The following is a 21,336-nucleotide window of genomic DNA, read 5'->3' as shown; positions in this document are numbered from 1 at the left end:
GAGTGAGACTCTGTCTCAAAAAAAAAAAAAAAAAATGAACAAAGACAGGACTTGAGCCGAAGCCCACTGCCTCCTAAATTGCTGGGATTCCCAAGAATTCAGCTTCTAGTGTGACCAAAACAAAGATGGAGACAAGTCACCCTGCAAGGTAGGGCACAATGGAGGTGGGGGGGGGGGGGAACAGAGCTGCTGACCTCTGACCTCTGCCAAGACAGACACATTGGACAACAGAGCTGGGCCTGGGGTGAGGCTAATTCCTCCAGATGTGAAGAAACACCTTAGAGGGGCCAGGCGCAGTGGCTCACGCCTGTAACCCCAACACTTTGGGAGGCTGAGGCAGCCGGATCACCTGAGGTCAGGAGTTTGTGACCAACCTGGCCAACATGGTGAAACCCTCTACTAAAAATACAAAAATCAGTTGGTGTGCTGGCAGGCGCCTGTAATCCCAGCTATTCGGGAGGCTGAGGCAGGAGAATCATTTGAACCTGGGAGGTGGAGGTTGCATTAAGCCAAGATTGTGCCACTACACTCCAGCCTGGGCAACAAAGCGAGACTCTTGTCTCACAAAAATAAAATAAAATAAATAAATAAATAAATAATGAGTTTATCCTTCATGGTTTTCAAATCTTTTTTTTTAACTTGGAAGAATCTTACAGGAAATATTATTTATAGCGAAGAAACATTTATCTGAAGTTCCACAGTTCTTTCAGTTAAACTTCTATTTCTGTTCCTTTTGTTAAATTCAAATAAAGTTAAATGTAATTTTAAAAATAGGATATCTAGTATTAATTGATTGTCATAAAATCTTTTTCTATTTATCTGATCAGGTGTCTAGAATGATGCTCACTAAATGTTAACACAGTCATAGTTATTTCTGGGTGGTAAAATAGGGTGGTTTGTTGGTTTCTTCTTGGTTCATTTATGATCTGCTTCAAGTTTTCTAATGAACAGGTATTTTAACAATAATGATAAAGTTATTAATCTTTTTCTTAAGTACTATTTTTTTTCTTTTTTGAGACGGAGTCTTGCTCTGTCGCCCAGGCTGGAGTGCAGTGGTGCAATCTCAGCTCACTGCAACCTCCACCTCCTGGGTTCAAGATGGGGTTTCATCATGTTGGCCAGGCTGGTCTCAAACTCCTACCTTGTGATCTGCCCACCTCAGCCTCCCAAAGTGCTGGGATTACAGGTGTGAGCCACTGTGCCCAGCCTTTTTTTTTTTTTTAAATACAGGATCTCACTCTGTCACCCAGGCTGGAGTGCAATGGTGTGATCACAGCTCACTGAAACCTTGACCTCCCAGGCTCAAGTAATCCTCCCATCTCAGCTTCCCGAGTAGCTAGGACTACAGGTGCACACCACCTTGCCTGGCTAATTTTTGTATTTTTTTGTAGAGACAGGAGTCTTGCTATGCTGCCCAGGCTGGTCTTGAACTCCTGGCCTCAAGTGATCCCCTCACCTTAGCCTCCCAAAGTGCTGAGATTACAGGTGTGAGACACTGTGCCCAGCACCCTTGCCTCTGTTCTGAATGGGCCCCACTGTGTGGTTTTCTGGACAACACTGAGTCATGCTTGAGCAAAGGTACCAGATCTCTTGGGAGCACACGTGTAACCAGGGCATGGGGCTGGGCTCTAGGCACAGGCTCATGGGACATTGAGTCTTTGCCATTGGTTGGCGGCATTATGTGTTACTGGGGCAACCCTTGACAAGCCCAGGAGAGGCCTCATAGGAGGGGTCAGGGCACTTGGTGGGTGTGCCCTGTGAGTTAGAACCTGTGAGTGGGAATTATTATCCCAGTTTCCAGATAAGGGAGCAAACTGAGGCTCAGAAAGTTTAAGTTACTTGTCCAAGCTAGTGACGAACAAAGGCAGGAGCTGGGTGCAGTGGCTTATGCCTGTAATCCCAGCACTTTGGGAGGCTAAGGCGGGCAGATTGCTTGAGGCCAGGAGTTCAAGACCAGCTTGACCAACATGGCAAAATCCCGTCTCTACTAAAAATACAAAAAATTAGCTGGGCCTGGTGGCACACACCTGTAATCCCAGCTACTCAGGAAGCTGAGGCTCGAGAATTGCTTGAAACTGGGAGGCAGAGGTTGCAGTGAGCCAAGATGGTGCCACTGCACTCTAGCCTGGGTGACAGAGTGAGACTCTGTCTCAAAAAAACAAACAAACAAAAAAGATGAACAAAGGCAGGACTTGAACCGAAGCCCACTGCCTCCTAAATTGCTGGGATTCCCAAGAATTCAGCTTCTGGTGTAACCAAAGCAGAGATGGAGATGAGCTGGCCTGCGGGGTGGGGCACGATGGGGGTAGAGAGGGCAGACCTGCTGACCTCTGACCTCTGCTGAGGCAGATGCCTTGGACAACAGAGCTGGGCCTGGGATGAGGCTAATTCCTCCAGATGTGAAGAACACCTTGAGGGGGCTGGGCATGGTGGCTCACGCCGGTAATCCCAGTACTTTGGGAGGCCAAGGCAGGAGGATCACTTGAGGTCAGGAGTTTGTGACCAGCATGGCCAACATGGTGAAACCCCGTCTCTACTAAAAATACAAGAATTAGCCAGGTGTGGTGGCATGTGCCCGTAATACCAGCTACTTGGGAGGCTGAGGCAGGAGAATCACTTGAACCCAGGAGATGGAGGTTGCAGTGAGCCGAGATCACACCGCTGCACTCTAGCCTGGGTGACAGAGCAAGATCCCATCTCAAAAAAAAAAAAAAAAAAAAAAAAAAAGGATGGGCCCGGGGCTCACGCCTGTAATCCCAGCAATTTGGGAGGTTGAGGTGGGCGGATCACGAGGTCAGAAGATCGAGACCATCCTGGCTAACACGGTGAAACCCCGTCTCTACTAAAAATACAAAAAATTAGCCGGGCGTGGTGGCGGGCACCTGTAGTACCAGCTACTCGGGAGGCTGAGGCAGGAGAATGGTGTGAACCCAGGAGGTGGAGGTTGCAGTGAGCCTAGACCACGCCACTGCACTCCAGCCTGGGCGACAGAGAGAGACTCCGTCACAAAAAACAAAAAACAAAAAACACCTGGGGTGGGGGTCAGAGAGAGAGAAAGGGAAGCCCCAGAGAGAGGCGGGTGGTGGTGGGCTCTGGTGGGGTTAGCCTGCCCTCCCAGGTGAGGCCTGCCCCATGTACGCTGTCCACCTGTGAATAGTACCAGATCGAGTATCTGCCTCACTCTCCTCCTCCTGTCCCTCCCCTTCCCCCTGCTCTACTACCATGGCACGGCCCACGCCTCGGTGCACCCACTTAATGGGCCTCCTATGATCCCCTGACATCACCACCTGCCTGGCACAGGCCCTGCCGGGCAGCCCTGGCAGCCCTCAGCCTTGGAGAGCCTGTTTAGGACCCCTCACCTCAGAACCCATCTTTTCCTTCAACCTCCTCCCTCCTTCAGCTCACAGTTCAGATCTGGAACCCCACAGCCAGCCCCAAGCTGGGGACAGGAGTCTAGCATCTGCCTTGACTCTGCTGTGTGACTCCAAGTAAGTAGCCACCCTTTTCTGGGCCTCAGGCTCCTTATCTAAGTCTTCCCAACACCCAGCTCATCACACCAACCTGTCTGGGCTTCTTCCCAGCACCATGTCACTTTAGGAAACCTTGCTGTTTGTTAATTCACATGTTTCATGCTGGTCTCCCCGACCAGACTGTGTGCCTGTGAGGCAGGGACCTTACCTGCCTTATTATTCACCCTGGTGCTGGCACACAGTAGGAGCTGTGTTAATATCTACTGGGGTCAGGTGCAGTGGCTCACATCTGTAATCCCAACATTTTGAAAGGCCAAGGTGGGAGGATCACTTGAGCCTGGGAGGTGGAGGCTACAGTGAGCTGTGATGGTGCCATTGCAGTCCAGCCTAGGGAACAGAGCAAGACCCTGTCTCTCTTTTTTTTTTTTTTTTTTGAGATGGAGTCTTGCTTTGTCACCCAGGCTGGAGTGCAGTGTGGCACGATCTCAGCTCACTGCAACCTCCGCCTCCCAGGTTCAAGTGATTCTCCTGCCTCAGCCTCCCTAGTAGCTGGGATTACAGGCCTGTGCCACCACACCTGGCTAATATTTTTGTATCTTTAGTAGAGACAGGGTTTCACCATGTTGGCCAAGCTGGTCTCAAACTCCTGACCTCAAGTGATCCACCCACTTCAGCCTCCCAAATTTCTGAGATTACAGGTGTGAGCCACCACGCCCAGCCGACCCTGTCTCTTTTTTTTTTTTTTGAGACGGATTCTTGCTCTGTCGCCCAGGCTGGAGTGTGGTGGCGTGATCTCAGCTCACTGCAAGCTCCACCTCCTGGGTTCACACCATTCTCCTGCCTCAGCCTCCCGAGTAGCTGAGACTACAGGCGCCCGCCACCACACCCAGCTAATTTTTTGTATTTTTAGTAGAGACGGGGTTTCACCGTTTTTTAGTCAGGATGGTCTCGATCTCCTGACCTCGTGATCCACCCGCCTCAGCCTCCCAAAGTGCTGGCATTACAGGCGTGAGACACTGCGTCCAGCATTTTTTTTTTTTTTTTTTTTTTTGAGACGGAGTTTCGCTCTTGTTGCCCAGGCTCGAGTGCAATGGTGCGATCTCGGCTCACTGCAACCTCCACCTCCCGGGTTCAAGCAATTCTCCTGCCTCAGCCTCCCGAGTAGCTGGGATTACAGGCATGCGCCACCACGCCCGGCTAATTTTGTATTTTTAGTAGAGACGGTGTTTCTCCTTGTTGGTTGGGCTGGTCTCAAACTCCCGACCGCCCATCTCGGCCTCCCAAAGTGCTGGGATTACAGGCGTGAGCCACTGCGTCTGGCTGGGCCAACCCTGTCTCTTAAAAAGAACACCTTTTGGTCGGGCACAGTGGCTCACGTCTGTAATCCCAGCACTTTGGGAGGCCGAGGCGGGCGGATCACGAGGTCAGGAGTTCGAGACCAGCCTGACCAACATGGCGAAACCCCGTCTGTACTAAAAATATAAAAGTTAGCTGGGCGTGGTGGCACTTGTCTGTAATCCCGGCTACTCGGGAGGCTGAGGCAGAAGAATCGCTTGAACCTGGGAGGCGAGGCAGAGGTTGCAGTGAGCCGAGATCATGCCACTGCACTCAGGCCTGGGCAACGGAGTGAGACTCCATCTCAAAAATAAAAAATAAAAATAAAAATAAAAATAAAACACCTCTTGAGTGACTGTGTGGGCCCCTCTGCCTCCAGGTCACCACCTGACCAGGAAAGCTAGGGTGGAGCAGTATTCCAGCCCTCTAGGGTGGGAGTCTGACCGATCACTGCCTGACTCAGGGGGTGGGCAGGGGATGAGAACTTAACATTGGCTCCATGATGGAGAGACTGGGGAAGTACTGGAGAAAGACCAGAACCCAGCGTCTGCCTCTCCGACCCTGCCCCTCTGCTGCAAGGCTTCTCCGAGGGACAGTGTCTTAGGTGTGTGTGTGTAAGTCCAAGTGTGTTGTGCCTGGGCAGAGGGATGAGATCTCCTAGTGTATCAGAGGCTAAGACGTGGCCAGATCCCATGACCCCTGGTCCCCACCTCTGCGTGCATCTATGGACATGAGGTGTGTGTCCCATGTCTGCTCTGTGTAGGTGCCTCTGGCTGGGCCCCCAGGGATGCACTATAGGTTCCCCTGTGTGCACGCATGTGTCTGGGACTCTGTGTGTAATGTGTGTAGGCCTGGCATGATCTCACATATATGTACCCATGTCTACTAAAGTGTAGCTCCACAAGGGCAGGGATTTTTTTCTGTCTTGTTCCATACTCTGTCCCCAGCACTTAAAACAGGGACTGGTGCACAGTCAGGGCCCATAAGTCCTGAATGAATGAGCGCATGAAAGTGTGTGCTCATGCCTGTGTGTGCCCACGTGCCAATGCCTGTGTAGAGGTGTGACTGTTCCTGTGCCTAAGGGTGAACCTGGGTGTGGACGATGATGTTGCTCACACACCATCCCTCCTGTCGTTTTTCCAAACTCCTTGGGAGCCCCGGCCCAGCGCCTGGGTCCCTGTGGGGCGGAGCAGGGGGCGACCTCCTCTGGGAAACTGGATCCCAGGACGTGCAGAACAGCAGGGAGCGGGGCGGCCCCTTTGTCCCTGGATAATCCCCATCACGCCCTTGCCCCCTCCCTCCCAGCCACCAAGGTTTAGGGTCGAGTTTGGGAGCTGGAGGGGCCTGGGGGTCCCATCTGTGTCCCCTTCCCTACCCGTTTCCTGCCTCTGGGGCTTCTGCACACGAGGCCTCCCCGTGTGGAACATATGTCCCCCTTCTGGGTCCTCCCACCTGCTCCCTGTCCTGTCTCGTGGCCAGGCCTGGCTCTCATTCTTTGCCAGGGCTCTGCCCACTCCTGCCCCTCTCCCCAGGACGTGACTCCCTCCCTTCCTCTTGGGCCGCCCCAGGGCTCAGCCCCAGGTATAAAGACACCTGAGGGGCAGAAGGACAGGTGTCCTGAAAGACCCAGAGGCTGTGGAGAGGAAGAAGCCGAGGAGAGAGCATGAGCTGTCCACTGGGTGAGTGAGGGGCAGGAGGTCCAGGCCCCAGAGACACAGGAGGGGGGGACCCGCAGAGCCCCTCCTCTCTCTGACTCAGGTGTCCAGCTCTCTTTGCACCTGCTGAAAACCTCCAAATCCTCCCACATCAAGGCTTCCTTCATCATTAATTCGACAAATATTTATTGAATGCCTATCATGTGCTAGGTACTGTTGGAAGCATCTGGGGAGACAGCAGTGAACAAACAGACAAAAATCCATGGCCTCATGGAAATTTCATGCTGCAGGCACATAATATGTGTACTAATAAGAAAATTGTAAAGCCAGTGTGACAGAAAGTGGTGCAGTGATCCAACTGTGGCTTTTTTTGTTGGTTTGTTTGGTTTTTGAGACAGGGTCTTGCTCTGTGGCCCAGGCTGGAGTGCAGTGGCAGAATCTTTGCTCATTGCAGCCTTAAACTCCAGGACTCAGGTGATCTTCCTGCCTCAGCCTCCTGAATACCTGGGACCACAGGTGCACGACACCAGGTTACGCTAATTCTTTTTTTTTTTTTTTTTTTGAGACGGAGTTTTTGCTCTGTTGCCCAGGCTGGTGTGCAGTGGCACGATTTCGGCTCACTGCAACCTCTGCCTCCTGGGTTCAAGTGATTCTACTGCCTCAGACTCCCGAGTAGCTGGGATTACAGGTGCCCACCACCACGGCTGGCTAATTTTTGTATTGGTAGTAGAGACAGGGTTTCACCATGTTGGCCAGGCTGGTCTCGAACCCCTGACCTCAAGTGATCTACCTGCCTCGGCCTTCCAAAGTGCTGAGATTACAGGTGTGAACCACCGCGCCTGGCATAATTTTTTTTTTAAACTTTTTATAGAGATGGGATCTCCTATGTTGCTCAGGCTGGTCTCGAACTCTGGGGCTCAAGCGATCTTCCCAAAATATTGGGATTGCAGGTGTGAACCACTGCAAGCCCGAAGTTTGTCAAATGAAGGAATGAAATGGTCTCCCCTCTCAGGCTTCTCTGAGTTGCTTCTGAACTCTAGAAACTCAGGAATGTGGCAAGGGGATGAAGGAGGCCGCCCTGGGTTTGCCTCTCATCTCCGTTGCTCCTGAGTGGTGACCTTAGGTCATTCTCCTCCTCTCCGAGGCCTCACACTGTTGGTGGAAACATAAACTGGACTAGATCTTCTTCTTTTTTTTTTTTTTTTTTTTTGAGACGAAGTCTCACTCTATTGCCCAGGCTGGAGTGCAATGGCGAGATCTCAGCTCACTGCAACCTCCGCCTCCTGGGTTCAAGCGATTCTCTTGCCTCAGCCTCCTAAGTAGCTGGGATTACAGGTGCACACTACCATGCCCAGCTAATTTTGCATTTTTAAGCAGAGATGGGGTTTCACCATGTGGGCAAGGCTAATCTTGAACTCCTGACCTCGTGATCTGCCAGCCTCGGCCTCCCAAAGTGCTGGGATTACAGGCATAAACCACCGTGCTCGGCATTTTTTTTTTTTTTTTTTTTTTTTGAGACAGAGTCTCGCTGTGTCACCCAGGCTGGAGTTCAGTGGCTTGATCTTGGCTCACTGCAACCTCCGCCTCCTAGGTTCAAGCAATTCTCCTGCCTCAGCCTTCTGAGTAGCTGGGATTACAGACAGCTGCCACCATGCCTGGCTAATTTTTTTGTATTTTTGGTAGAGACAGGGTTTCACCATATTGGCCAGGCTGGTCTCGAACTCCTGACCTTGTGGTCCTCCCGCCTTGGCCTCCTAAAGTGCTGGGATTATAGGCATGAGCCACTGCACCCAGCTTGGACCAGATCTTTGAGAGGACAATTTGGCAGCATCTATTTACATTTAAGATAAGCATGCAGCCAGGTGGAGTGGCTCACACCTGTAATCCCAGCACTCTGGGAGGCCGAGGCAGGAGGACTGCTTGAGGCCGGGAGTTGGAGACCAGTCTGGGCAATATAGCGAGACCCTGTCTCCACATAAAATTAAAAAAATTAACTGAGTGTGGTGGTGTGGGTCTGTAGTCCCAGCTACTTGGGAGGCTGAGGTGGGAGGATCGCCTGCTCCCAGGAATTCGAGGCTGCAGTGAGTTATGATCACACCCCTGTATTCCAGCCTGGGTGACAGAGCAAGATGCCATCTCTAAAGGAAGGAAAAAATTCACACTTGTGCTGGCTGCCTTTAAAGCATAGAGCTAGCAGGATTTCCTGTGGGATTGGGTGTGTAGAGTAAGAAAAAAATGAAGCATCAAAGAGCACATCATGACTTTGGCCTGAACAATTGGAAGAATTGAAATGCCTTTACCTGAGACAGGGGAGCCTGGGAGAGGAGGGGCTTGGGGGGAATATTCCAGAATTAAACCCTGGATATTTTGGGTTTGAGATGCTTACTAATATTCAAGTGAAAATGTCAAGTAGCTGAATCAATGAGCCAGGAGTTCAGACGGTTCTGGGCCAGGATAATCTACCTGCAGGAGGGTTTGTCACTGACTTGGACATGCAAGATCGCTGTAGCCCACAAGGGATGGGCCCTTTTCCGGAGTTGTGGAGATGAATGAATGAATCGGAGGCAGGGTCGAGGCCATGGTACTGACCTCCGGCTTCCTCTGCCAGCCCGCCTCTGCCTGCTGACCCTGCTGTCGCCACCCCTCAGCTCAGCAGCCTCCATCTCCCCGCCTGAGCCCATCAGTCAAGCCTATAGACTGGCCCTCTACATGCAGAAGAACACCTCAATGCTGCTGTGGACTTACGTGAGTGACAAGGGGCATGAGCAGGGGATGAGGGGAGAGGGATGCTGCCTCCAGGCCCTGCCATGGGTAGGGCAAGCAGAGCAAGTCCAGAAGACTCCTCCAAGGCCCGAGGGGACAGGGATGCCTGTAACACTCTAGTATTCACTAGAGCCACACTCACTCGTGCCACTCATGTCACTGGTGGCTGGGTGACCTTAGGCAAGTCATTCTCCCTCTCTTGGTCTCAGCTTTCTTATCTGCAAAATGGGATGCTGAGCGTGCCTTTGCTGACCTCCTAGGACTGTGACAGGGTTCAAAGGACACACCGAGAGAGAAGGGCTTTACACAGCCACATTTAATTCCCCACCATTCATGCTGTGTGATTACCTGGGCCCATGCCTGCTTGGCACTCTACCCCCAATGTCTGTCACCCAGGCTGGAGTGCAGTGGTGTGATCTCGGCCACTGCAACGTCCGCCTCCCGGGTTCAAGTGATTCTTGTCCCTCAGCCTCCCGAGTAGCTGGGATTACAGGTGCATGTCACCACGCCTGGCTAATGTTTGTATTTTTAGTAGAGACAGGGTTTCACCATATTGGCCAGGCTGGTCTTGAACTCCTGGCCTCAACTGATCCACCTGCCTCAGCCTCCCAATGTGCTGGGATTACAGATGTGAGCCACTGTGCCTGTCCTTTACCCCCATTATCTTACTGACTCTTCAAACAGTTCTAGGAGGTGGAATTATAATCCATTTTACAGATGAAGAAACTGAGTCTTAGAGGGGGGTGAATAATTTGCCCGAGGTCATAGAGCTAATAACTGGCAGTGCCAGGATCTGAAGCCAGGTCTGTGGAATTTCCTCCCCTTCCATAGCCTCCCACACCATCTCGAAGTTAAAGCTGGAAGCCTGCTGGCTGAGTCTGACCCACAGCTGTGTTTTTGTTTGGCCCATACAGCTCCTGTTCAAAGTCTGAATATGAATGGAATGCCTGTCGATAGCAGGCACAGGGATACTGTTGGTCAAAACTCCCACCTGGCATCGCAGTCCTGCCCTCTTCGCAGCTTACACGATCTGCGTGGCCCTGGAGCCCCTGACATCTGGAGCTCTTTCTCTGGGCTACATTTCTGGCCCCTGTGAAGTGACTGAACCTTTCGACCTAGTTTCTAGTCCCACAGCTGTCACTATTCCTTGGATGGCCTTGGGCACCCTTAGCCTCAGTTTTTCCACTTGTAAAATGGGACCAGGCAATCTGCCAGTTAGGACATCTATCAGTGTGCACTAAGGTCCCAGGGCTAGGGGCTGTGGCTCACACCTATAATCCCAGCACTTTGGAAGGCTGAGGTGGAAAGATCACCTGAGGTCAGTAGTTCGAGACCAGCCTGGCCAACATGGCAAAACCCCGTCTCTACTAAAAATACAAAAATTAGCCAGGTGTGATGGCGCACACCTTTAGTCCCAGCTACTCAAGAGGGTGAGGCAAAAGAATCTCTTGAACCCGGAAGGCGGAGGTTGCAGTGAGGCCAGATTGCACCACTGCATTCCAGCCAGGGTGACAGAGTGAGTCCCTGTCCCAGAGGAAAAAAAAAAAGATTCTGGCGATCTTACTTTGTGGAAGTAAGAACTTTGATGGGGAAGGTTCTCAATTAAATGTAATAATATTAACAAGTATTTATTAATGATTGTAATAAAATTAACAGGCCAGGTATGGTGGCTTATGCCTGTAATCCCAGCACTTTGGGAGGCTGAGGTGGGGTGGATCACTTGAAGTAAGGAGTTCGAGACCAGCCTGGCCAACATGGTGAAACTCCATCTCTACTAAAAATGCAAAAATTAGCCGGGCGTGGTGGCACATATCTGTAATCCCAGCTACTCGGGAGGCTGAGGCAGGAGAATTGCTTGAACCCGGGAGGTGGAGGTTGCAGTGAGTAGAGATCATGCCACTGCACTCCAGCCTGGGTGACAGAGCAAGACTCCATCTCGGGAAATAAATAAAATAAAATAAAGTAAACAAACATAACTAAATGCCACAAATAAAAAAGATACCAGGCTGTAACTACATTGTCAATAATATACTTGGTTTAAAATATTACAGTTGGCTGGGTGTGGTGGCTCGTGCCTGTAATCCCAGCACTTTAGGAGGCTGAGACAGGTGGATCACCTGAGGTCAGGAGTTCGAGACCAGCCTGACCAACACAGTGAAAATACAAAATTAGCCAAGTGTGGTGGCGTGTGCCTGTAATCCCAGCCACTTGGGGGGCTGAGGCGGGAGAATCGCTTGAACCTGGGAGGCAGAGGTTGCAGTAAGTCAAGATCGCACCATTGCATTCCAGCCTGGGCAACAAGAGCAAAACTCTGTCTCAAAATAAATAAATAAATAGTAAAAGAAAAGAAAACATTACAGTAAATAATGTAATCATAGTGTTCATTGATTGATATTAATATAAATATATTATTAATTAATGATGGCTTATCACACCCTTATTTTATATCAGATGCTGTATTGTATATTAGACTCTGTGCTAAGTGCTTTTTTTTTTTTTTTTTTTTTTTTTTTTACAGTTTCACTCTATCGTCCAGGCTAGAATGCAGTGGTATGATCTCGGCTCACTGCAACCTCTGTCTCCTGGGTTCAAGTGATTCTCGTGCCTCAGCCTCCTGAGTAGCTGGCATAGCAGGCGTGCACTGCCACAGCTGGCTAAGTTTTGTATTTTTAGTAGAGACAGGGTTTTGGCATGTTAACCAGGCTGGTCTCAAACTCCTGACCTCAAGTGATCTGCCCATCTCGGCTTTCCAAAGTGCCGGGATTACAGCTGTGAGCCACCGTGCCCGGCCTGCTAAGGGCTTTATATATATTATTTCCTATAATCTTCGTAATAACACTGCCAGGTGGGAATTTCTGAAGCTTGTGACTCCACGTTGCACAGCTAGCATGCAGAGGATGACACACCTGAGCCTCCTAGGGCCCTTGCCCTGTGTCAGGACATCCCAGCAGCTCCCTGAGATGCAGCAAGTGATGACTCCTGGGAAGAAGCCAGTCTCAGTGGGCAGGCATGAAGTCAGAGTCCCAGGCACTGCTCTGGTCCCCTTACTCCTGTCTGTCTCTGTCCCTCCTGCAGCTCCAGTACCAGGGCAGCCCCTTTAGTGACCCTGGCTTCTCGGCCCCTGAGCTCCAGCTCAGCAGCCTGCCTCCTGCCACTGCCTTCTTTAAGACCTGGCACGCCCTGGATGATGGGGAACGGCTGAGCCTTGCCCAGAGGGCCTTCCTGGCATTGACCCAGCACCTCCAGCTCGTGGGGGATGACCAGAGCGACCTGAACCCTGGCAGTCCCATCCTGCTGGCTCAGCTCGGGGCTGCGAGACTCAGGGCCCAAGGCCTGCTGGGCAGTATGGCCACCAGCATGACGGCCCTGGGGCTGCCAATCCCCCCAGAAGAGGATACTCTAGGGCTTGTTGCCTTTGGGGCCTCGGCCTTTGAGAGGAAATGTCGAGGCTACATGGTGACCCGGGAATATGGCCACTGGACAGACCGAGCTGTGAGAGACTTGGCTCTGCTCAAGGCTAAGTACCCAGCATAGAGGGGTAGGACTTCCTGTCAGAGGCTACAGCACTTCCTCTTTCACAATGGCCTCTTTTCTGCCTTGCTTGTAGGCTACAAAAGGAGATAAACCTCGTCTAGCAGACGGGGCTTAGGTGCCATGTCTGGGAATATTTCCTGGGAGCCAGGCCTCAATCTCCTTATTTCAGGGCCTTCCGGCCCAGGTCCTGTGGCCTGCCTTCCAGGTCTGGGTCAACCTCCATGGATACCATTCCATGGGTTACCCATCCAGTGGTACTGGGTGTCCACTTCCTGGTTAGAAAGATGCACCTCTCCAAAGAGGCTTCACCTGTCACTCTACAGGGAGAGGACAGTTGGTTCCCTTCCTAGGCTGTCCCTGAGACCTTCCCCTTTTTGTAATTTTGGGACGGTTGGGGCTGCCTTCCTGTCTCTGTCTACCTCATTCCCTGTATGAAGAGCCCGCCTTTCTAAGCGGATAGGCTTCTTTCTTCCTGCTGAAGTTCATTGGCTCCCCTCGTTGGCCTGTCTGTCTGGGGCTACTGTTCCACTTCCTGTCCTCAGGGGCTCCACTTCCTGATCCATGGAAGCCCAGTTCTTGAAGAACTAAGGACTGCATCACATCTGTTTCCTGTTAGGACACATCCACTTCCTGTTCTGGGCTGGCAGAGGGCACCACTGGCCAGGGGCTGTCAGCCTCCTATTTATACTGCTGGGCTTCTTGGGCATGTCTGGGGGACTAGGCTGCATCCCAAGGGTCCTTTTCTCCCTAAAGTTGTCTCCCCATTTTCAACAACTATATATACAGGTAACTTTAGTTTCTTTTTTATTTTTAAACATTTTATTTACAAAACATTAATTTATTTTCAGAAATAAAACTCTTTTAAGGTGTTGCTTGTTTTGTCTCCACAGATCTGGTGGGAGGCAGTGGAGGCGTGCAGGGACAGGGCAGAGGGGCTGAAGGAAAGGAAGACATCAAAGGGACAGGGCTGAGGCCCAAAGGGATGGCGTGTGGAAGACTGGGGATGTGGGTGGAGTGAGCCTGAGGAAGGTGGCTGAGATGCGGAGTAGCCTTCCCCCCATAGGACCAGCAGGCACGCCCCTGGCCAGGGAAGCACAGATAGCCAGACGGGGACAAGGAGAGAAGGTGTCACCTCCTTGAGATGAGGCTGAGATGTACACATGCGCTCACACAGGGCCATGAGGAGGCAGGAAGCGGGGATGGAAAAAACAGAGACACCCCAAGAGCTGGGTAAAGGGGGAGGCCAAAGGGAACTGAGGCAGGCCCAAGGAAGGAGAGAGCAAGAAAATGGTAGACTCAGACAGAGTTACCATGCAGACGAGGAGGGTCCAAGACTTAAGAGAACGGGGCAGGCAAAGCAAAGAGAGGCTGGGACAGTGGCTCACGCCTGCAATCCCAGCACTTAGGGAGGCTGAAGCGGGAGGATCGCTTGAGCCCAGGAGTTCAAGACCAGCCTGGGCAACATGGTGAAACCTCGTCTCTACAAAAAATTAAGTAAAAAATTAGCCGGCTGTGGTGGCGCGTGCCTGTAGTCCCAGCTGCTGGGGAAGCTGAGGCGGGAGGATGGCTTGAGCCCAGGAGGTTGAGGCTGCAGTGCTGGGATCGCGCCACTGCACTCCAGCCTGGGCGACAGAGACCCTGCCCGTCCCCTCCCCTCTCCCCCACAAAAAGCAAAGAAGGCCGAGGCAATGGAGACAGCTAAGAGCAGACAGACAGACACCGACAGCGACAGCGGCAGAGAAAGACAAAGAAGCGGAAGGAGAGACGGAGCCCAGCGGGAGGAGGCGGCGCGAGCTGCCCCGTGGCGCTCAGGCCGAGCCCCCGGGCAGCAGCTGGCCCAGGTCGCCCTCGGTGCGGCTCAGCCACTCGCGGTAGAGGCCGCAAACGCGGAGCCCCAGCACCTTGGCGGGGAAGACCCCGGTGGCGGAGGCGGCAGAGGCGGCGGCGGCGGGGGGCTCGGCCCGGGGCCCGCGGTTGGCGGCGCCCAGCGCGGCCAGCAAGGCTTCCACGGCGGCGCCCAGGGCCCGGGCCTGGCGCGCCGCGTCCTCCAGGCGGCGCAGCAGGCGCGGCGCGCGCGGGTTCAGCTCGGCCTGGCGGCGGCACACTGCGTCCAGCAGCGGGGGCAGCGCGGCCAGCGCCGCCGCGTCCAGCCGCAGCCGCTCGTGCACTGGCAGCCCCGCGTGGCTCGGGGCCGGGGCGCTCAGGCCGGCCACCGGCAGCCGCGGCGGCGAGAAGCTGGGCAGCCCGAAGGGGTCTCCCTGGAGCTGCACCTGCGGAGACACGGCCGGCGGGTCAGCGGGGCCCCGGAGCACGGGCAGGGGGCTGTTAACTGGGCTCTCCAACCCGCTCTCTGGGGGCCTCAGTTTCCTCATCTTGCAGATGATAATCCCTCCTAACAGAGCTGCTCTGTTTAAGGCAAAACAAAGTGGCATGCGCTTGACACCAAATGCCTGTTTCTTCCTCCCTAAACTGGACCCAGACTGGCCAGTTTAGGTCAGCACTTTGGGAGGCCAAGGTGAGATAATCACTTGAGCCCAGGGGTTCGAGACCAGCCTAGGCAACACAGCAAGATCACAGCTCTAAAAAAAAAAAAAAAAAAAAAAAATAGCGAGTGTGGTGGCGCGTGTCTGTAGTTCCAGCTATTCCGGAGGCGGAGGCTGAGGCTGAGGTGGGAGGATTGCTTGAGCCCAGGTCAAGGCTTCAATGAGCTATGATGGCACCACTGCCCTCCAGCCTGGGTGAGAGTCAGACCCTGTCTCAATAAACAAATAAATAAATAAATAGGACCTAATAACAGCAGCAACTTCATAAAGCAGTTATGACCATGTCAAGTGTTCAAGACAGGGCCTGGCCCCAGGAAGAGTTCAGTAAAAATGTCAGCTCTTTTATTAAAGTTACCTTACAGACCGGAGTTCAAATCCTATCTTCACCACTTACTAGCTATGCAGTTTGGGGCAAAACCACTTCCCTTCTCTGAGCCTCAGCCTTCTCATCTGTACAATGAATGGGGAAGCTTCCTGTCCCGTCTTCATGGGAATCATAGAAGATAGTCCAGGGGCCAAGGGGGCTTCATTCCCTTCCTTATCCTCCCCAACCTCTGTACCTGCATTGAGTAGGGGCTCAATGAATCAACATCATATGAATGAACAAATGAAAGATAAATGTGGGGCTGGGCACAGTGACTCACGCCTATAATCCAGGCACTCTGGGAGGTCAAGGCAGGCAGATCACCTGAAGTCAGGAGTTCAAGACCCACCTGGCCAACATGGTGAAACCCTATCTCTACTAAAAATACAAAAATTAGGCAGATGTGGTGGCGGTGACTGTAATCCCAGCTACTCGGGAGGCTGAGGCAGAAGAATCCCTTGAACCTGGGAGGCAGAGGTTGCAGTGAACTGAGATCGCACCATTGCACTCCAACCTGGGCCACAAGAGCGAAACTCCATTTCAAAAAAAAAAAAAAGGTTGGGCTGGAGATACAGTGACTACAGTGACTTACCCTAGGAAGTTGCAGAGCTGGAATTTGAACCAAAGTTCATAGCAGTACAAAGCTAGTTTTGTTCGTTTGTCTTAAATAGATGGGGTCTCACACTGTCGCCAAGGGTGGAGAGCAATGGTTTGATCACACAGCCTCCAGGGCTCAAGCAATCCTCCACACTCAGCCTCCTGAGTAGATGGAACCACAGGCATGCACCACCACGCCTGGCTATTTTGTTCTTTTCCTTTTTCTTTTCTTTTATTCTTTTCTTTTTTAAGAGATGAGGGCTCACTGTGTTACCCAGGCTGGTCTCGAACTCCCGAGCTCAAGCGATCCTCCTGCCTCAGCCTCCTAAAGCAATGGGATTACAGGCATGAGCCAACGCACCCAGCTCAAAGCTAGTTCTATTATGCCACTATTCTCCCACTATCCGCTGCCATAATTGTTACATTATTACTTTTAATGTTATTGTTACTGCCCAAGCTCACAGTTAACAAGTTGGCAGGCCTGCAGTCTGATTCAAAGCTATACTCTCCCTTCACTACACGAGGGTAATTTGGGGAAATATTTTCTTTCCTTGGGCAGGGTCCTCTGCCCAACTAAAGATGTCAGCAGATCCCTGTCTTCTGTAAAAGTGCCCTCTTGGGATAACTGTTGCTCCAGATTGGAACCTCTTCTTGGCTTCCCTGAATATCCCAGGTGGGAGAGTTCGCAGTTAATCATATTTAGCTGCCTCCTTTTACTGTTGGGGAGAGACCAAGGCCCATGGAAGGGAGGTGTCAAGGTTATGCAGAGCCTAGAACCTTGGTTTCCTGAGATACAGATCAGAGTTCTCTTCACTGCCCCAGGCTACCTGGCTACCTCTGACTTAAAGCACCAAGGTCACTTGAGCCCAGGAGTTCAAGACCAGCCTGGGCAATACAGCAAGACCCTGCCTCTACAAAATAATGAAAAAATTACCCAGGCATGGTGGTGCGTGCCTGTGGCCCCACCTACTTGAGAGGCTAAGGCAGGAGGATTGCTTGAGCCCAGGAGGTTGAGGCTGCAATAAGCCATAATGGCACCACTGCACTCCAGCCTGGGCGACAGAGCGAGGCTTCCTCTCAAAAACAAAGCACTGAGGAGGGTGCCTCCAAGCTGGAGAGGACAGAGTGGCATCTGGGTCACAGACAGGGTCCTCTTCCAATTTGCTGTGTGGCCAGGGACAAGTTGCTGTCCCTCTCAGGAGCCCTGATTTCCACAGTTGGAAAATGAGGTTGAGAGAATGGGTGATCGAGGACCTCTGTGATGTCTGCTCCCATTCCTCAGGCCCCCGGCACCCCCACCCCCATTCCCACTCACATATTCCTGGAGCAGCTGCTCAGCGTATTTGGTGAGGAGGTGCGCAAGGCTGTGTGTCTGACGGATCTTGGCCTCCAAGTGGGGAAGAAGTGAGACTGAGGAATCAGCCTGGGGGTCTTCTGGTGGGAAAGGGGGGAGGAATGAGGATGGCCAACCTCCTGCTCATTGATCACCTCTCCCAGGCTGGCTCTTTGTTCCTGACCCCATCAGGGTCTGTCCCATTCCAACTGAAGGAAAATGAGGCACCAGAACTTTGTCAAGCAGGTGGTCTACCTGAAATGTATTGCCTGTCCCCAAATCACTGTTGAAATCCTATTAAAGTCAAATTCAAAGACAGTCATGCCTTGCTTAATAACGTGGATACATTCTGAGAAATGCATCCTTAGGCGATTTCATCGTGGTGCAAACATCGTAGAGTATATTTACACAAACCTAGGTGGTACAGCCTGCTACACGCCCAGGCTATGTGGTGTTAGTCAATTGTTCCTAGGCTGCAGACCTGGACAGCATGTTACAGTACAGCAGGCAACTGGAACACAGTGGTATTTGTGTATCTAAACATAGAAAAGGGCCGGGTGAGATTGCTGATGTCTGTAATCTTAGCATTTCGGGAGGCCAAGGCAGGTGGATCGTTTGAGCCCAGGAGTTTGGGACCAGCCTGGGTGATATGGTGAAACCCCATCTTTACAAAAAATACAAAAATAAGCCAGGCATGGTGGCACATGCCAGTAGTCCCAGCTACTCGAGAGGCTGAGATGAGAGGATCACTTGAACCCCAGGAGGTCGAGGCTGCAGTGAGCTGTGAGGGTGCCACTGCACTCCAGCCTGGGCAACAGAGTAAGACCCTATCTCTAAATAAATAAATAAATAAATAAAAACATAGAAAAGCTACAGTTAAAATACATATATATGTATGTATTTTATTATATAATACATATTGGTTGGGCATGGTGGCTCATGCCTGTAATTCCAGCACTTTGGGAGCCCGAGATGGGCAGATCACTTGAGGTCAGGAGTTTGACATCAGCCTGGCCAATATGGTGAAACCCCATTTCTACTAAAAATACAAAAATTAGCCAGGCATTGGGCTCAGTGGCTTACGCCTGTAATCCCAGCCCTTTGGGAGGATGAGGTGGGCGGATCACTTGAGGTCAGGAGTTTGAGACCAGCCTGGCCAACATGGTGAAACCCCGTTTCTACTAAAAATACAAAAATTAGCCAGGCATTGGGCTCAGTGGCTCACGCCTTTAATCCCACACTTTGGGAGGATGAGGCAGGCGGATCACTTGAAGTCAGGAGTTCGGGACCATCTGGTGAAACCCTGTCTCTACTAAAAATACAAAAATTAGTCAGGCATGATGGTGGGTGCCTGTAATCCCAGCTACCAGGGAGCCTGAGGCATAAGAATTGCTTGAACCTGAGAGGAGGAGATTGCATTGAGCTGAGATCAGGTCACTGCACTCCAGCCTGGGTGACAGACCGAGACTTCGTCTCAAAAAAAAAAAAAAAAAAAAATTGTCTGGGTGCAGTGGCTCACGCCTGTAATCCTAGCACTTTGGAAGGCTGAGGCAGGTGGATCACGAGGTCAAGAGATCAGTAGCATCCTAGCCAACATGATGAAACCCCGTCTCTACTAAAAATACAAAAAAAAATTAGCTGGCCTTGGTGGCACGCGCCTGTAGTCCCAGCTACTTGGGAGGCTGAGGCAGGAGAATTGCTTGAACCCAGGAGGCAGAGGTTGCAGTGAGCCGAGGCCACTGCACTCCATCCTGGCGACAGCAAGACTCCATCCCAAAAGAGAAAGAGAGAGAGAGAGAGAGACGGAGTCTCGCTCTTTCACCCAGGATGGGGTGCAGTGGTGCAGTCTTGGCCCACTGCAGCCTCGACGTCCTGGGCTCAAGCCATCCTCCCGCCTCAGTCTCCTGTGTAGCTGGGACTACAGGCATGCGCCACCACGCCCGGTTAATTTTTGTATTTTTTGTAGAGACAGGGTTTCGCCATGTTGCCCAGGCTAAAAATGCATAGAATCTTATGGGACCTCCATTGTCTGTGCGGTCCACCTGTTGACCAAATGTTGTTATGCAGTGCATGACTGTACTGCCTCCTCAGTGAAGCCTCCAGAATCACTCCTCCTTTATAAACGAACTCCTTCCTTTGACTTAAGGCCATTTGCATGAGTTCCAGGGTAGCTCTTTTAATGGCTTTTCTGTGTGTATCTGCCTTAGCCTGAGAGCCCTTTGAGGGCAGGGCTTACATATTTCTACCTCAGTGACTGCTAGTGGACTTCAACATCATCGAAGCACAGAACTTCATATCAAAATGTGCCTTGAAGTCCCATTTTACAGATAGGGAGACTGACGTCCATTTCCATTTCTCTCCTTGATGCCCCATCCATGCAAGGCGTTGGCCTGGCTAGTCAGCGAATCAAGGTCCGCAAGAGCCAGTGTCTGGCGCCCCGGGAGGGACTCCATTTCCCGAAACGCACAGCGCGCGCCCGATGCGTGCTGGGGAATGTAGTCCTGACCCGGTGCCCCGCCCCGCCCCCCCCCCCCGAAGTTTCCCAGCACCAGTCGCGATCCTCTGCAGCCCAGACTTTCGTCTCCTGTTGCACTCACTACTTCATGTGACTCCAAGACTGCCTTCCCTTACTCTACCCCTTCCTTCAGCCCCCCAGCTCTGATTCTTTCCCGAGACTCAGTGGACGCAGGGGTCCTGCCCCAGCCCCGACCCCAGTCCTCCCCCTGGGTGTACTCGAACCGGTGATCTAAGCCCTCAGCCCAGGTCCCTGAAACCTCAGCCCCAGGCCTCCTCTAAACCCTAGCGCCTGCCGTTTCTCACAACTCACCCGTTCACTCGTTACCTGACACCGGAGCCCTGCCCTTCCCAGCCAAGGCCGCTCCCCTCCCGGACCCGGGGGTGGCGGAGACCCAGACCCCCAGCTCCCAACCCCTCTGACTCCTGCGCCCCTCAGCGACCCGGCGTCCGGTCCCTCAGCCCCTTACCCAGACTTCCCTCCCTCCGGCTCATGCTGGCCCCTGGCTGATCCCGGCTCCCTTCACGCCCCCCTTTCGAGGGGGGGGAGAAAGGGGAAAGGGCTGGGGGCGTGGCCCGGGCGCAGCCAATCAGAGCCCAGACCCCAAACATTTCATCCTACCCCCCCTTTTCAGACAGGATTCCTTGGCCCTGAGCTCAGCTCCTCGCCCGTGGGGCCTAGTGGGGGAAGGGGCCCGAGAGGGGAGGCAAGTTGTCTGCCGGGTGGACAGGACCTCGGGGCTGGGGGTGTCAGGGCCTGGGAGGCAGCCCAATGTCCTGCCGCGGGCTCAGGCTTGGACCTGAGGCAGAGGCTGCTTTGGGTGTAAAGCTGAGGAGACAGGAGAGGGAACTGCTGGACTGGCAGGACAGGAATGCGCAGGCCCTCTCTCTAGTCTGGGGCGCGGCTTGCGAGGGAGACTACGATGGGGGCCGTCAGGCTTGGGGCACGTTTGTCCAGACATACATCTCCTAGCCTATCTTAGATGGCTTCCAATCTCATTGTCACACCCACCAGGAGGGAGACAGATACACTGCTCTCCTCTCCTTAGCAGGCCTAGTAACAGAATCACACACACACGCCCCCAGGAGAACAAGTTTCAGAGACCTGGACAGGAAGTCACACCCATACATCAACCCCATTAACCTGGTGTAGACTGAAAGGAAGGCACATAAGGATGATCCATACTTGGTTTCTGGCCCCCGCGAGGGGCTCGCGGTCTGTCGAGGA

At 52.5% G+C, this 21,336-nt stretch overlaps 2 protein-coding genes across 3 annotated transcripts; one reads left to right on the top strand and one right to left on the bottom strand.

Moving 5' to 3' along the window:
• The first annotated feature begins 6,468 nt into the window (after positions 1-6,468).
• Positions 6,469-12,757, top strand: LOC129016314 (cardiotrophin-2). Its single transcript, XM_054455654.1, has 3 exons — positions 6,469-6,484; positions 9,069-9,205; positions 12,299-12,757. Exons 1-3 carry the CDS (start codon positions 6,469-6,471, stop codon positions 12,755-12,757), a joined length of 612 nt encoding a protein of 203 aa, XP_054311629.1.
• A 787-nt stretch (positions 12,758-13,544) lies between these two features.
• On the bottom strand, positions 13,545-20,640 carry CTF1 (cardiotrophin 1). Of its 2 annotated transcripts, none has more exons than XM_054453651.1 (3): positions 20,579-20,633; positions 17,577-17,692; positions 13,545-15,027 (listed from the first exon to the last, which is right to left on the bottom strand). In XM_054453651.1, exons 1-3 carry the CDS (start codon positions 20,601-20,603, stop codon positions 14,566-14,568), a joined length of 603 nt encoding a protein of 200 aa, XP_054309626.1. In that variant the 5' UTR covers positions 20,604-20,633; the 3' UTR covers positions 13,545-14,565. The 2 variants fall into 2 exon arrangements, with proteins under 2 accessions (XP_054309626.1, XP_054309625.1); XM_054453650.2 differs by having other exon boundaries at positions 13,558-15,027; positions 17,577-17,695; positions 20,579-20,640.
• Between the last annotated feature and the right edge of the window lie 696 nt (positions 20,641-21,336).

Source organism: Pongo pygmaeus, chromosome 18, assembly GCF_028885625.2.
Source record: "Pongo pygmaeus isolate AG05252 chromosome 18, NHGRI_mPonPyg2-v2.0_pri, whole genome shotgun sequence".
NCBI lineage: Eukaryota > Metazoa > Chordata > Mammalia > Primates > Hominidae > Pongo > Pongo pygmaeus.
Note: the sequence above shows the minus strand (reverse complement) of the source record. Positions and strands in the feature narration are given on the sequence as shown.